Here is a 13716-nt window from a genome sequence, read left to right as displayed (position 1 = left end):
TAGAATGTAACATCACTTTACAAAATTGATTGATATTATCATCTTTACATGTATAGACAAAATGCATTTTCTCCTTAAAGGGATTCTATCATGAAATCCTTGGTAAAGAAGTGGTGTTAAATGTGCATGATACCTTTATATTGCTTAAAAATATGTAAGTGCATGTCTTATGTTTGTTTTAAACCCGGTAAATCTGTCTTTTGCTTCTACCACTATTATACTGTGCTGATTCTGAAAACATGGATAATGTGTGAAAGCATGTAACTAGTTGCCTATAGATCAAAACAGTTATGTATCTCTATGTATTTAGAAGCTTATAATAAACACTGATTTACCTGGGCAAGCTTAAGGAGATGGTAAAAGAGCTGCAGAAGGAAAGGTCAGAGATCATATACCCAGGTCTATCTTCAACCCTTCCTTCCAGAGAATGCTCAGAAATGGTGGTCTTTTTAGAAAATGGGGTCCAAGAGGAAAAGACACCTCATGGATTTAGCCTGCTCCTCTGTCCAGTCCTTGAGGAGGCCAGGAAAGTGGACACTTAGTACAAATGACTGCTGGGTAGTGGGGGAGAGGCAAAGTGGAGCTAAAGTCTGGGACCCAGGAGCAATAGAATTAAAAAAAAAAGAGTGGGGGGAGGGGGAAGCATTCAAAGTGGCCCAGGGAGTGTACTGAGAGCAATTACTGACTCAGAGCAAACTGTCTGCATTATAGGTCAGATAAAGGTCAGGTGGTTCAGAGGCAAATACCAGAGAGATTCCTTGAAGACATGGTACATCAAGAAGGGGAATTTTTAAAAATATAGGATACCAGCTTGAGTTCAGGAAAAGAACAGTTAAAAATGTCCAGTCAGTTGAATCAAGCTGTTTCAGATATTCTAGAATAAAAAATTTCCCCTACATAGAGATCTCTTTGAGTTTACAAATTTCCCCTGAAAAGTATAAAGGATCTCTAAGAGTTAATTATTTTGGCCATCTCCTACTCAAATTCCCCCTCCACAGTCTGTCTAAATCCAGAGACTCACTAAAATGGGAATTGATTGGGGTAGGGGAAAGGTGACTATTGAAGCAGGGATGTTTTGTACAGTTGAAACTTTAAGGAATGAAACAGAGGAAAATGAGCTTCCCCAGGGGGATCTGGGTTCTCAGGGGATCTGGGACCTCAGAATGCAGGAACAGGAAATGGAAAGCAAAGTCCCAAAAGGTGGAAGAAAAAGGATTTGGAAGAGCTGTTTGGTTTGATGAGAATGACTCCAAGCAAGTCAACCCACTCTGCAGTGTTGATCATTGTGGTCACTCTGTTAGGTCACAATGTACAGACATAGAAAATATATACACAAAACATTGTAACTCAAGTTATCCGATTTCTCTTTCTTTCTTTCTCCTGCCCTTTATATATAGCCAGAGTGATTTTCAATCTTAATCACAAACTCAGAAAACGTACCTGGAGGTCCCATAGCACACATGATTTGAATGTCCACTAGTTTGATCATAGAACAATCTTTTAGGTCATACCAATTCCAGTGATCTAACCATTGTCTAAGTAACTCGATAGGAGGTTGAGCCCCATACACCTCCCGAGCAGGCATATTGACATCATCTACAAAGACAACCTGACAATGAAAGGAGAAGAGGGATTAGAAAATATTAACATCTTAATATAGTGTCTTATGGTGCAAACAATGTTCAGGCAAAGAATCAGATTATCTTCTTGTGGGGTACATATGTGAGAAATGATGGTTTCTTTTCACATCAGGAATATCCCTTAGCATCCATGTTACCAAGGAACAGGGAGACAGTCTTATTACTAACCTTTATAGTTAAGAGTTTAGAACCTATTAATCCTCTCATGCAACTTTTCTCAGTATTCCTTCTCTTTTTTCCTTGTACAACTTCAGTACATTAAAATAAATGAGGAAGGTGTGATTTAAAAATGATTATAACCTCTGAGTGATGACAGTAAGGTTGGGAAGTGTATTCTTTTTTTTTTTTTTTTTTTTGCGGTACGTGGGCCTCTCACCGAGCCCGTGTCTCCTGCATCCGCAGGCGCACTCTCAACCACTGCGCCACCAGGGAAGCCCGGGAAGTGTATTCTTGGTAGAGGAAAAGTCAATTGATAGCTTGGTTGTTTAAAGGCCAAGAGAGCAAGAAGCAAAGACTCCGATGAGTAAAAATGTTAATGAGAGAATTAGGAAGGTAGGTAATTTCCCAGATGTATATTCTACTTCGAATTCAAAGGGCAACGGCTTGTTTTTAATGTCAAGTTGCCTGATGCACATACAAATCTGAACACACTTTTAAGAAAACTTAACCAAAATCTGTGATAAAAAAACTGCACATCCCTATCAAACTACCACTGGCATTTTTCACAGAACTAGAACAAAAAATTTCACAATTTGTATGGAAACACAAAAGACCCCGAATAGCCAAAGCAATCTTGAGAACGAAAGAAGGAACTGGAGGAATCAGGCTCCCAGACTTCAGACTATACTACAAAGCTACAGTTATCAAAATGGTATGGTACTGGCACAAAAACAGAAAGATAGATCAATGGAACAGGATAGAAAGCCCAGAGATAAACCCACGCACATATGGTCACCTTATCTTTGACAAAGGAGGCAGAAATGTACCGTGGAGAAAGGACAGCCTATTCAATAAGTGGTGCTGGGAAAACTGGACAGCTACATGTAAAAGTATGAAGTTAGATCACTCCCTAACACCATACACAAAAATAAGCTCAAAATGGATTAAAGACCTAAATGTAAGGCCAGAAACTATCAAACTCTTAGAGGAAAACATAGGCAGAACACTCTATGACATAAATCACAGCAAGATTCTTTCTGACCCACCTCCTAGAGTAATGGAAATAAAAACAAGAGTAAACAAATGGGACCTAATGAAACTTAAAAGCTTTTGCGCAGCAAAGGAAACCATAAAGAAGACCAAAAGACAACCCTCAGAATGGGAGAAAATATTTGCAAATGAAGCAACTGACAAAGGATTGATCTCCAAAATTTATAAGCAGCTCATGCAGCTTAATTACAAAAAAACAAACAACCCAATCCAAAAATGGGCAGAAGACCTAAATAGACATTTCTCCAAAGAAGATATACAGAGTGCCAACAAACACATGAAAGAATGCTCAACATCACTAATCATGAGAGAAATGCAAATCAAAACTACAATGAGATATCATCTCACACCAGTCAGAATGGCCATCATCAAAAAATCTAGAAACAATAAATGCTGGAGAGGGTGTGGAGAAAAGGGAACCCTCTTACACTGTTGGTGGGAATGTAAATTGATACAGCCACTGTGGAGAACAGTATGGAGGTTCCTTAAAAAGCTACAAATAGAACTACCATATGACCCAGCAATCCCACTACTGGGCATATACCCTGAGAAAACCATAATTCAAAAAGAGTCATGTACCAAAATGTTCATTGCAGCTCTATTTACAATAGCCCAGAGATGGAAACAACCTAAGTGTCCATCATCGGATGAATGGATAAAGAAGATGTGGCACATATATACAATGGAATATTACTCAGCCATAAAAAGAGACGAAATTGAGCTATTTGTAATGAGGTGGATAGACCTAGAGTCTGTCATACAGAGTGAAGTAAGTCAGAAAGAGAGAGACAAATACCGTATGCTAACACATATATATGGAATTTAAAAAAAAAATGTCATGAAAAACCTAGGGGTGAAACAGGAATAAAGACACAGACTTACTAGAGAATGGACTTGAGGCTATGGGGAGGGGGAAGTGTAAACGGTGACAAAGCGATAAAGAGGCATGGACATATATACACTACCAAACATAAGGTAGATAGCTAGTGGGAAGCAGCCGCATAGCACAGGGAGATCAGCTCGGTGCTTTGTGACCGCCTGGAGGGGTGGGATAGGGAGGGTGGGAGGGAGGGAGACGCAAGCGGGAAGAGATATGGGAATATATGTATATATATAACTGATTCATTTTGTTGTGAAGCTGAAACTAACATACCATTGTAAAGCAATTATACTCCAAAAAAGATGTTAAAAAAAAAAAAAAAAACTGCACAAAAAGACATCCAGTACCAGTATATCTGGCTTCCTCGTTCTGAATGTAACAATGCCCATGAATAGGACCATTGCTGTACTATACGTATAGAAACAGAGAGTAATTACCATTTTCTTGCCCAAAGGAGGTCCAAAAACTCCCTTTCTTCTTTTGTCCAGTTTTGACATGATAATATTCTGAGTTTGAGCTGCTGTAGTTTGTGCTGAGAAGTTAATCAGCAGAGGCTTGTATATATCTTTACTGAGTTGATTTAAAAGAAAATTCTGTATAACAGGAAATAATGAGCCATAGTTGCAATTATGTTTTGACATTTCAAAATAACCACTAAGCATCATTGTTGACACACTTGAATTTAATATTAGAGTGTCATAATGTAAAAAGAGATGGAATCAACAGCAATAACAGTTACCAGGTCAATGGAGTGTGTCTATTTGTGCAGGCCTTCTGGACACGTGGCTTCTCTGATTTCTAAAACCACCATGCAGAGTACACATTCCTGCCTAACATGAAGTCATAGGGACTCAGGGGTTAAGAAACTTGGTTAAGCTCTCAGAGATGACACAAGAATTTAGACTGCCATTTGTCTCTGTCCAGATCAACGTTCTCTGTAATATAGCTCATTAGCTTTCCACTTTCATCAAGTTATCTGACTGTAAGTTAAGAAGCTTACATAGTATAATTTGTACTTTCAAAATGGAATTCACTGGAAAGCAGGTAAAATTACAATGATTCTTAACCAAGATGTTGTTTTCTACAAATCATCTTGTAGAATAATAATGGAATAGGAAAATATTTACAATACCTTAAGTAGAAAAAAGCAGATTACAAAATAAGATGCAAATTATGTTCCCCAATTTTGTGAAAAGTAATTCTTTTTGGCCTGGGCAGTTTATTACCTGGGCTGAATTTGATGGTGGTACCAATGACAAAGGCTTTATTTTTCTCCACCCACTGCCTTGAACCATGTCAAGTCGCCATTCCCTAACTCTTGATAATATCTTAGATAAATCCATTAGCTTTCTGTACACTTTGTTATTTTTAAAAAAAAATCCAGTCCAACTCAACACCTTGATTTAAAATCTCAGTCTAAACATCTTCCCTCCCCACTCCTGGATATTTCTTGATACATACAGCATTTAGTATGATAAAGGTGACATTTCAATCTGTTGGGAAAGAGATTATTCAATAAATAATACCAGGACAATTATTCTACTATATAACCAAATATATTCCAAAGGATTAAAGGACTGGATTAAAATATAAAATCAATAAAGAACTAGAAACAGGTACTGTCACAACTGGGAGAATGTGAATTGACTGGGAAACTGCAATGGGGGAGGGGCCACCGATAGCTCCTCCTCTTTCCTCCACCTCCCTTCCCTATCTTCTTCCTGCCCACGGTCGGGTAGCGGGCAGAGCTGGACGAAGAGAGGCAAAATTCCCACTTCACTGGTGTCACTGTGGTTCTCTCTTGGCTAATGCTATCTTGCCTGCTGTCATGGCAAGCTTCCAAATGTTTGCTCTCTGAGAAGACCAGATGTGCAGGTTCCTTACTTACTCCCAAGGGACATTCACATTGCACAGTTCCCTGACCTAAGGGGACTAGTGGAGTTCCCTCACTTCTGTGGGCAGTCATATGGAATGGACTCCCAGGAAGGCTCAAGTCCAGTTACCTTCCACACTGTCCAACTGACCCGGGGGAAACTTGCACTTACTTGCCATGTCAAAGGCTGGAGGTGCTACTCATTAATAGTTCCAGCCAGGGGCTTCCCTGGTGGCGCAGTGGTTGGGAGTCCGCCTGCCGATGCGGAGGACACGGGTTCGTGCCCCGGTCCGGGGGGATCCCACGTGCCGCGGAGCGGCTGGGCCCATGAGCCATGGCCGCTGAGCCTGCGCGTCCGGAGCCTGTGCTCCGCGGCGGGAGAGGCCACAACAGTGAGAGGCCCGCACCGCAAAAAAAAATAAAATAAAATACGGCATTGTTTCTCATCATCAAAAAAAAAAATAGTTCCAGCCAGCTTTCTCCTTTCAGAAATCTGAAACTAGAGGCAAGAACTGATCTTTGATCAGTGTGATCCCCTAAACACAAGGGAACAAAGATTTATAAGGCTACTGAGATTTGGGGCATGTCTGTTGCAGCAGCTAGCATTTTCTTACCTACCACACAATAGGTGTGATTCCAGAAATCATTAAAGAAAATCAGTCTTATTACCATGTAGTAATTGTTTACATATTTGATACTTTAAAAAATTAAATATCAACCAAAACACCCTTTTTAAGGGAGATAAAATTCTTCATCCTGTATAAGCTATTTTCACTAAAATAACTTTAAAATGGACAATAATTTAGTGATATAAAGTAGCATAATATCTTTAAACAACTTTCAAAAATAAATAGGCAATTACTCAAAAATTCTCTGTGGCTGCAACATTGAAATACGTAAGTATTTAAAAAACATTGCCTACCAGTTCAGGTAGTTTAAAAAATAATTTTCTTAGGACTATCATGCACATTTTAACATGTAGATTTCTACAATACTTACAATAATGTAAACACTCTTTCCAGTTCCTGTTGGTCCTACAAATATTGAAGGCTTTTGATGGGTGGTCAACAATTTCATTAGTGAAGAGCATCGAACTGTGTCCAGAGTTGGTACAATGATTTCATTAAACATCACATCCTTAGGAATTGGAGGAGCTTCTGCCAACTTCTTTACCCATGGTTCCCATTTTCCTATTCCCTGTTTACAATAAATAACCAAATAGTGAATGTCATGTTGTAAAATACTTTTAGATGGCACTCCTGTGCCATTGCAAAAAAGATGAAAGATCAAGACAACAATCCTTGATATTTATGCACTTGTTTTTATCCTTTAAAACTCTTCACTCTAATTTTTTTAAGTTAAATTTTATGTTAAATTAAGGAGAAATTGGGCTTTTTATGAATAAAAATGAAATGGCAATGTTGTGATACTTTTGATGTCCTGAAACCACTGATTATGTCAACCCAAAGATCAGTTATTTCGGCCAATTGTTAGATTCTTTAATGGTATTGAGTAAACTGGTCTAATCAATGTGTTAAAGAGTAAAGAATTTTATTCAATACCTGTTCACACAGAAACTGTTCACATAGAAAAATTTTCTACATAGAACATCAGCTGCATACTGTTTGACTTTTATAATGGTACTTACAACATCAGCTTATTATTTCAAGCAAGATTTCTCTTTCTTTCTTACAAAAATTTTTATTGGGGTAGAGTTGATTTTGACTTTGTGTTAGTTTCTGCTGTACAGTAAAGTGAGTCAGTTATATATATACATATATCCACTCTTTCTTAGATTTTTTTCCCCATATAGGTCATTACAGAGTATTGAGTAGAGTTTCCTGTGCTATACAGTAGGTCCTTAACAGTTATCTATTTTATTTATAGTAGTGTCTTTTTTTAATTGTAGTAAAAAACACCTAACATTTACCTTCAACCATTTTTAAGTGTATAGCTCAGTAGTGTTAACTATATTCATGTTGGTGTGCAACAGATATCCAGAACAGACGAGATTTCTTAATATGAGATTATTACTATGAATTAACATTACACTGTATCTTTTCATCCAATTAGCTTATGAACTAAAATTTTAATTTGCTAAGGCAGTGTCTATAAAAAAATTTTTCAAAAATATCACGTTAACTCTCTCTCCTTAGACAAACACCACTGGCCTCTCCTTTCTTACAAAATCCAGTTTAAGCTCCTGGCCTTTCGAAGCATATTAGAATTTAGACCCATTCTTCCTTCACACCTTCTTCATGTTCCCCAAAACCCAGCCTCACTGATGGGCCTACGGTTACAAAAATGCCCTGTGTCCCTGGACCTTGACATATAAGACTCTTCTGTCCTACAGTATACATGACACTCTTCTGAAGAGGTTAGGAACTCACAGAGGGCAGCACTGTGCTTTATTCATTTTTGTATCTTCTGGCAGTGCTGTGCACATAGCAGAGAATTTGAGGAGGCTGAATTTACATCAGTCTAAAAATAGTATTGCAAAGAAATTCCTAGAACTTTCTAAAACTGATGAAGAAATAATGCTCTTTCAATACTCTTGATAATCTTTTCTAACATGGATATTTTGCCACCTGTGGGGAAGGAAAAATTAAGAATCACAAAACCTAGAACAGAGAGTCATTTAGAGATTGTGTGATCCTGGGAAAAATCACAAAATATCTCTGAGCCTCACTCAGTTCCCTCAATGGTAAAATTTGAAAAATAATCCTACCTTTACCATTTCACTGAGATGCTGGGAAACGAAATAGAAGTGATTGTGGAAAAGCTTAATAAACTGCAAAGTGCTCTGAAAATGCAGCGTATGGTTAGTCATTTGAAGTAAAATTAGCAAAGATATAAAGGTATCTTGTGGCTGGCAGGGTGAAGAGTCTCTTCTGAGGTGAGGTTGGCAATACATTGTCAAGAGCCATAAAAATTTAAAAAATGATACAGTAGTTCCTTTTCTAGGAACCTATCTTAAAGAAATAATCAGATATGTACGCAATGACTTGTGCACAAGAATATTCACAAAAGCATTAAAACTAAAACAACAAAAACACTTCAATGTCCAAGACTACGAAATGCAATGGATCATGGTCCATCCAAATGGTAGATTATAGGGAGGTTTTAGAAAAATAAGTTTATTAAAGAAATATCAGTGAGACAGAGAGTTGTTTTCTTTATTAAAGGAGGAAGGAGGATATACAACTACCCAGTGAGGATATGGTGTGATCCCAACCTCACTTAAATCTGCATATATTTAAATAATATGTATACCAAAACTTTGTCCTCATTTACAGTACTTATGGGAGCTGTTACACAAAAACAAACAAGTGAACAAACACCACCCAGGTTGTATTGTCCAATCTGTTTGGGAAGGGCTGAATTCCTAAACACCCAGCGGCGGTCCTGCAGGACCTCTTAGCCTGTGATGTGCTAACATGCACCATGAACCTCCCAGAGGTGTGTCGTTGAGCAGTACTCGCCTGGTGCTGGACTGGATGTCCTAATGTGTGATTTTTTGCAATGAGTACAACTAGCCCAACAAGTATTATTATTTGTCTCATTTTATCAATGAGAAAAACAAGGTTCAGGGAGATTAAAGAACTAGTCCAAGGCTATATGGCAGACCCAGGTGTGCCTGACTTCACAACCAGCGTGCCTTCCTCTACTCCATGCTGTCTCCTAAGGTAAACAGTGGTGACAAGGTGGCCACAGAGCCTTTATGTGCTGTGTGTCTCCAAGGAGACTCTGCCTGGTTGGCAGTTACAACTCTTGCTTCAGAACTCTTACCTCAGTGACAAACTGATAATCATAAATTGTTCCTTTTTCAGGAAATGGAACAGTTAGTGTTTTTGAAGATGTTTGCTCAGTACCACTCAGTAATTTAAACCTATTTCGAGTTATTTCTGAAATCGGGCCTTCCATTAGTTCTCGAAGAATCTTATTAAATTTCAACCGATCATCATCTTTACAAGAAGCACCAATGGACCAGATCAATGAAAACAGAAAAATGCCCTGAATTGGAGAGATGAGAAGATAAGAGTGCATTAAAGAATAACTTTAATCTATTCTTGAAGCTTAAATCATATCAGCCAGATTAATATCTTTGAAAGGAAATGAATAAACTGATATATGGTAGTAGGTTATCTCAGGATTTTGTAATAATTAGTTTTTTTCTATCAAATTACATGTCTTATAAAGTCTTACTATCAGAGAAGATAATACAATGCAAAGTATAAATTCTAGGCATAGTAAAACCTTAGAATGATTAGTCTGGTAAATCAGGTGATAATTTAAATATATGGCTGAACTTTGATATTAAAAAGAACATTGAGATAACTTTTTATTAAAGTACAAAAGCATATTTTAATAAAGAATAATCAACCCACTATATATATTTATTAAATTTAAATTCTGATGCAGTGTTTTTAAAAAAGTAGAACAAATTCAAATACTTTTATTTACCTGTTGTAATAATTACCTGAGCATTGATTGTATAATTAGAACTGCTAACCTGCAAGCTTTCTTACCAGACTCAGGCAGAGGGAACAGGGGAGACAATAAGACACACCACTCAAATGAGAAAGCCTGTTTGATAGTTTTAAAATCAAATCCCCTTTTTAATGCCATTAAAACATATACATGTTTTAATGTTAAAACAGTCTTGACTATGCTCATAAAAGTTGTGAACTCTGGCTTCACACTATTCACCTACTCACAGCTTACAGACTGTCTTTCTCTGGAAACTGTTTTAAATGAAACTAAAAATTTATTTCATAAAACATATGGAAAAAGTAACTGACTACATTAGAAGTGCTACCATTAGCCAATACATAATTTTTTTATTAAAGAAGATTCAAGGTCTGTTGATAATTTTATTCCTATATTTAAAATGTTTATAGATTATATATTTTCTTGCTTTCCTCATTTCAAATATATACTTATACTCAATACATATATATATTTTAAACATTTATATCTCATGAAAATGGCGGAAAAGTAAGGAGAAAAAGCAATGAATTATAATTTGGAGGTTGAAGGGGAGGTGAATCCTGTTGTCAATGGTCATTGACATTTTGAGGATTGATCATCTTTGAGACAGGCCAACTGACCCAAGGTAATCAGTAGCAGATCTGTGGGAATCATCGGGCTCCACCCAAACTTCTTGATCCAACAGAACTGCCGGTCAAGGAGCTTTCCTACCAGCACCTGGCATTTGGAACCTGACTCTTTCCTCACTGTTCAGCTACCACCCATTGTCCAGACTCCAGTTCCGGGAAAAATGAGGTTAATTAATTAGGAAGCGTTGGGGAAAGCAGTGGATGTCTTTCTATTGCAAGACTCAAAGAGAAATGGACCTACCTCAAGTAAAGAGTAAGTTTCTCGATCATTTCTCTCTCCTACTTTGACTTCATCAGCAAAGTCACTCATAAAACAGTCTATCAGATTCATTAGGGATCGGACTAAGTTTGTATCTGAAGTAGGAGATAATTCCTGAAAAATCAGAGAAAAAAAGTCTGTGAAACAATTTAAATGAGGCACTAACTGAAATAGTATCAACTAATTTTTATTGAACTCATTTAGTTCTAACAGCCAAAGTATCTATGAAAAGGTACTACTGTTACAATTCTAATTTTATAGGAGGGAAAACTGAGGTACATATTAGTTCCCTAGAGTGAGGCAGCAATGGATGTCCCATCCAGGTGGCGTGTGCTCTTTAATCACTCTTATACTGATTCTCAAATTGAAAAAACTCAGTTACAAGTTTAGTTAATTTAATCACAAACATAGATTCTATGTTATACCAATTTCATAAACCAAAACACTAAAAAAAAAAAATCTTTCAGAGTAGGAAATTAATTTGCTTATCTAACATGTTCCATAAATAAAGCCCATTTTAGAATATCTTTAGTAAGCTACAGCAGTACTCGGAGTAAACTCATGAAATATATTTTTAAGTCTTGAAGAGCATAAAATGTTTCTGGAGTGCTGTAAATACTGTGCACTTTATTTCTCTGGGTCTCACCATGAGAATTTATAAAATAAATAATGTTACAGTTCCTATAACCATGCAGCATACAGCAAGTTCTCAATAAACATTTGTCTTCTTCCCTCCAAGCTCTCTTCCAGCCTTTAGAGTTGTATTGCTTCATGGTTAACATGTAAGAATTAGCTCTGAAATGGACTCTCTGAAGATTAGAAGCAGGTGACTTGATATTTGGCCACTGTCCCAGTAGAAGCAGGCAGTAAGCGACAACTGAGTGTCTGATTAAGGACAGGGACTAAGTGTTATGGCTGCAACCCTAAAATGCAAACAGTTAACTACTACAAATAAGACAGACGCGTATTACTACTTAGTAAATAACAGGCATTCATAATTGTTTTAAAATTTATTTTATTGAAGTATAGTTGATTAACAATGTTGTGTTAGTTTCTGGTGTACAGCAAAGTGATTTAGTTATACATATATATGATAGTTTGCATCTGCTAATCCCAAATTCCCAATCTATCCCTCTCCTACCCGCCTCAGCATACACAGATCTGTGCTCTACAGGCATTCATAATTTCTTCAAGAAAGGACAAAAGTGCATAAGTACCTTTCAGGAAGTTTATATTAAAAGTGATTTTTTAAAAATTCTCATTACAAGAACAAAATTCTACGTATGACAGATATTAACTAGACTTTCTGTGGTGATCATTTCACAAAATATACAAATCATTATATTGTACACCTGAAACTAATATACTGTATGTCAATTATACCTCAATTAAAAAAAATTTTTCCCCCTATTTGCTATTGAAAAGAGCAGTTCCAGTTATATGGAAAATCCATTTATTTGTAACACCTACCTTCTGTGACAATGCCAGGAGAAAAAAAAAACCTATAGCTTATTTTATCTCAATTGATGCATATTTAATTGATTTTGAAACATGATTACTTCATATGTACAACATATTCCGTTACAGCCAAGTTTCCTGAAAGAGCAGCCTACACTCACCATCAAGTCAGTATCACCCACATTCCTAACCAACCGCCCTGAAGTACTCTTGCCTCTTCCCTCAAAGTGCTGGGGCCAGAGCTCCCTCAAGATCTCTACTGCCACTTCCGAGGGACACATGCCAACGCTTTCCTTCCTTCACCTGACTCTCAGTAATTTCTGATAACACTGGCTACTTACTACTCAAAACCTTCTCCCCATTCCCTCTCTCTAAGTTGCTGGTATACCCAGGATTACAGCCTTTGCTCTTTTTCTCTGGATTTGCCTTTAAGTAATCTTCATTACCATGGTTTTAAATTCTACTTTCCAAATATGAACACTGAGCTAAATACCTGCCTCAAGCTTTTCTATTATATTTCCAACAGCAGGAGAAATCCCAACCCTGTTTCCCTATATTTGATCCGGAGCAAAGTCATCCTAAAAGACCTTTGGTCCACATCTCCCAAAGCAGAAATTAAGCATCGTTCCCTACAGTTCCCAGCTGAAGGGTGTTTAAGAGCCTCATGGGAACTCCATCAACTCTCAGAGGCAGGAGACATCCATGCTTCCGGAAATTCACGCTGTCACTTCTCCCTTCTACCTTTCCCCCATCTCATCCCCAGGGTGTACTAAAAGAGAGAAAAATGGATTTGTTTGCTTTAGGACCTCTTTCAATTCTTCTACCACAGGCTGGCTTCCCTTTCCGAATCACAGTTTTATTAGCTATCCACAGTAATCCCTAAACAATTAGATGCACTCATGCTAAATATAGCTGATTCCTCATTTAGTATGTCTAAAAAGCAGTAATATGTGTTTCTCCATGTGACCCACTATCCAGTTCTTTGGAAGTCATAAACGAGATTACTTTTTTCACTTGTTCTTTTTCTAATTATAAAATAATATATATTTATTCTAAAAGCATTGGAAAATAAAGAAAAATTTCAAAATGAAAACTTGCTCCGGACACGCAGGCTCAGTGGCCATGGCTCACGGGCCCAGCCGCTCTGCGGCATGTGGGATCTTCCCGGACCGGGGCACGAACCCGTGTCCCCTGCATTGGCAGGCGGACTCTCAACCACTGCGCCACCAGGGAAGTCCCAGAGAGAGAACTATTTAGAATATTTTCACCCAGGTGTG

General features: G+C 37.5%; 1 protein-coding gene across 1 annotated transcript in view; it reads right to left on the bottom strand.

The window, feature by feature from the left end:
• The window catches only part of DNAH7 (dynein axonemal heavy chain 7), a 245023-nt gene that overhangs the window by 108494 nt on the left and 122813 nt on the right, over positions 1-13716 (bottom strand). The window contains exons 33-37 of the mRNA XM_027125386.1: positions 10964-11095; positions 9392-9616; positions 6602-6799; positions 4167-4322; positions 1441-1609 (exon numbers count right to left, since the gene is read on the bottom strand). Coding sequence (XP_026981187.1) covers positions 1441-1609; positions 4167-4322; positions 6602-6799; positions 9392-9616; positions 10964-11095 — 880 coding nt within the window. The remainder of the gene's footprint in view (positions 1-1440; positions 1610-4166; positions 4323-6601; positions 6800-9391; positions 9617-10963; positions 11096-13716) is intronic.

Source organism: Aethalodelphis obliquidens, unplaced genomic scaffold (genome assembly GCF_003676395.1).
Source record: "Aethalodelphis obliquidens isolate GAN/ISIS:26980383/991018 unplaced genomic scaffold, ASM367639v1 scaffold2, whole genome shotgun sequence".
NCBI classification, from domain to species: Eukaryota; Metazoa; Chordata; class Mammalia; order Artiodactyla; family Delphinidae; genus Aethalodelphis; species Aethalodelphis obliquidens.
Note: the sequence above shows the minus strand (reverse complement) of the source record. Positions and strands in the feature narration are given on the sequence as shown.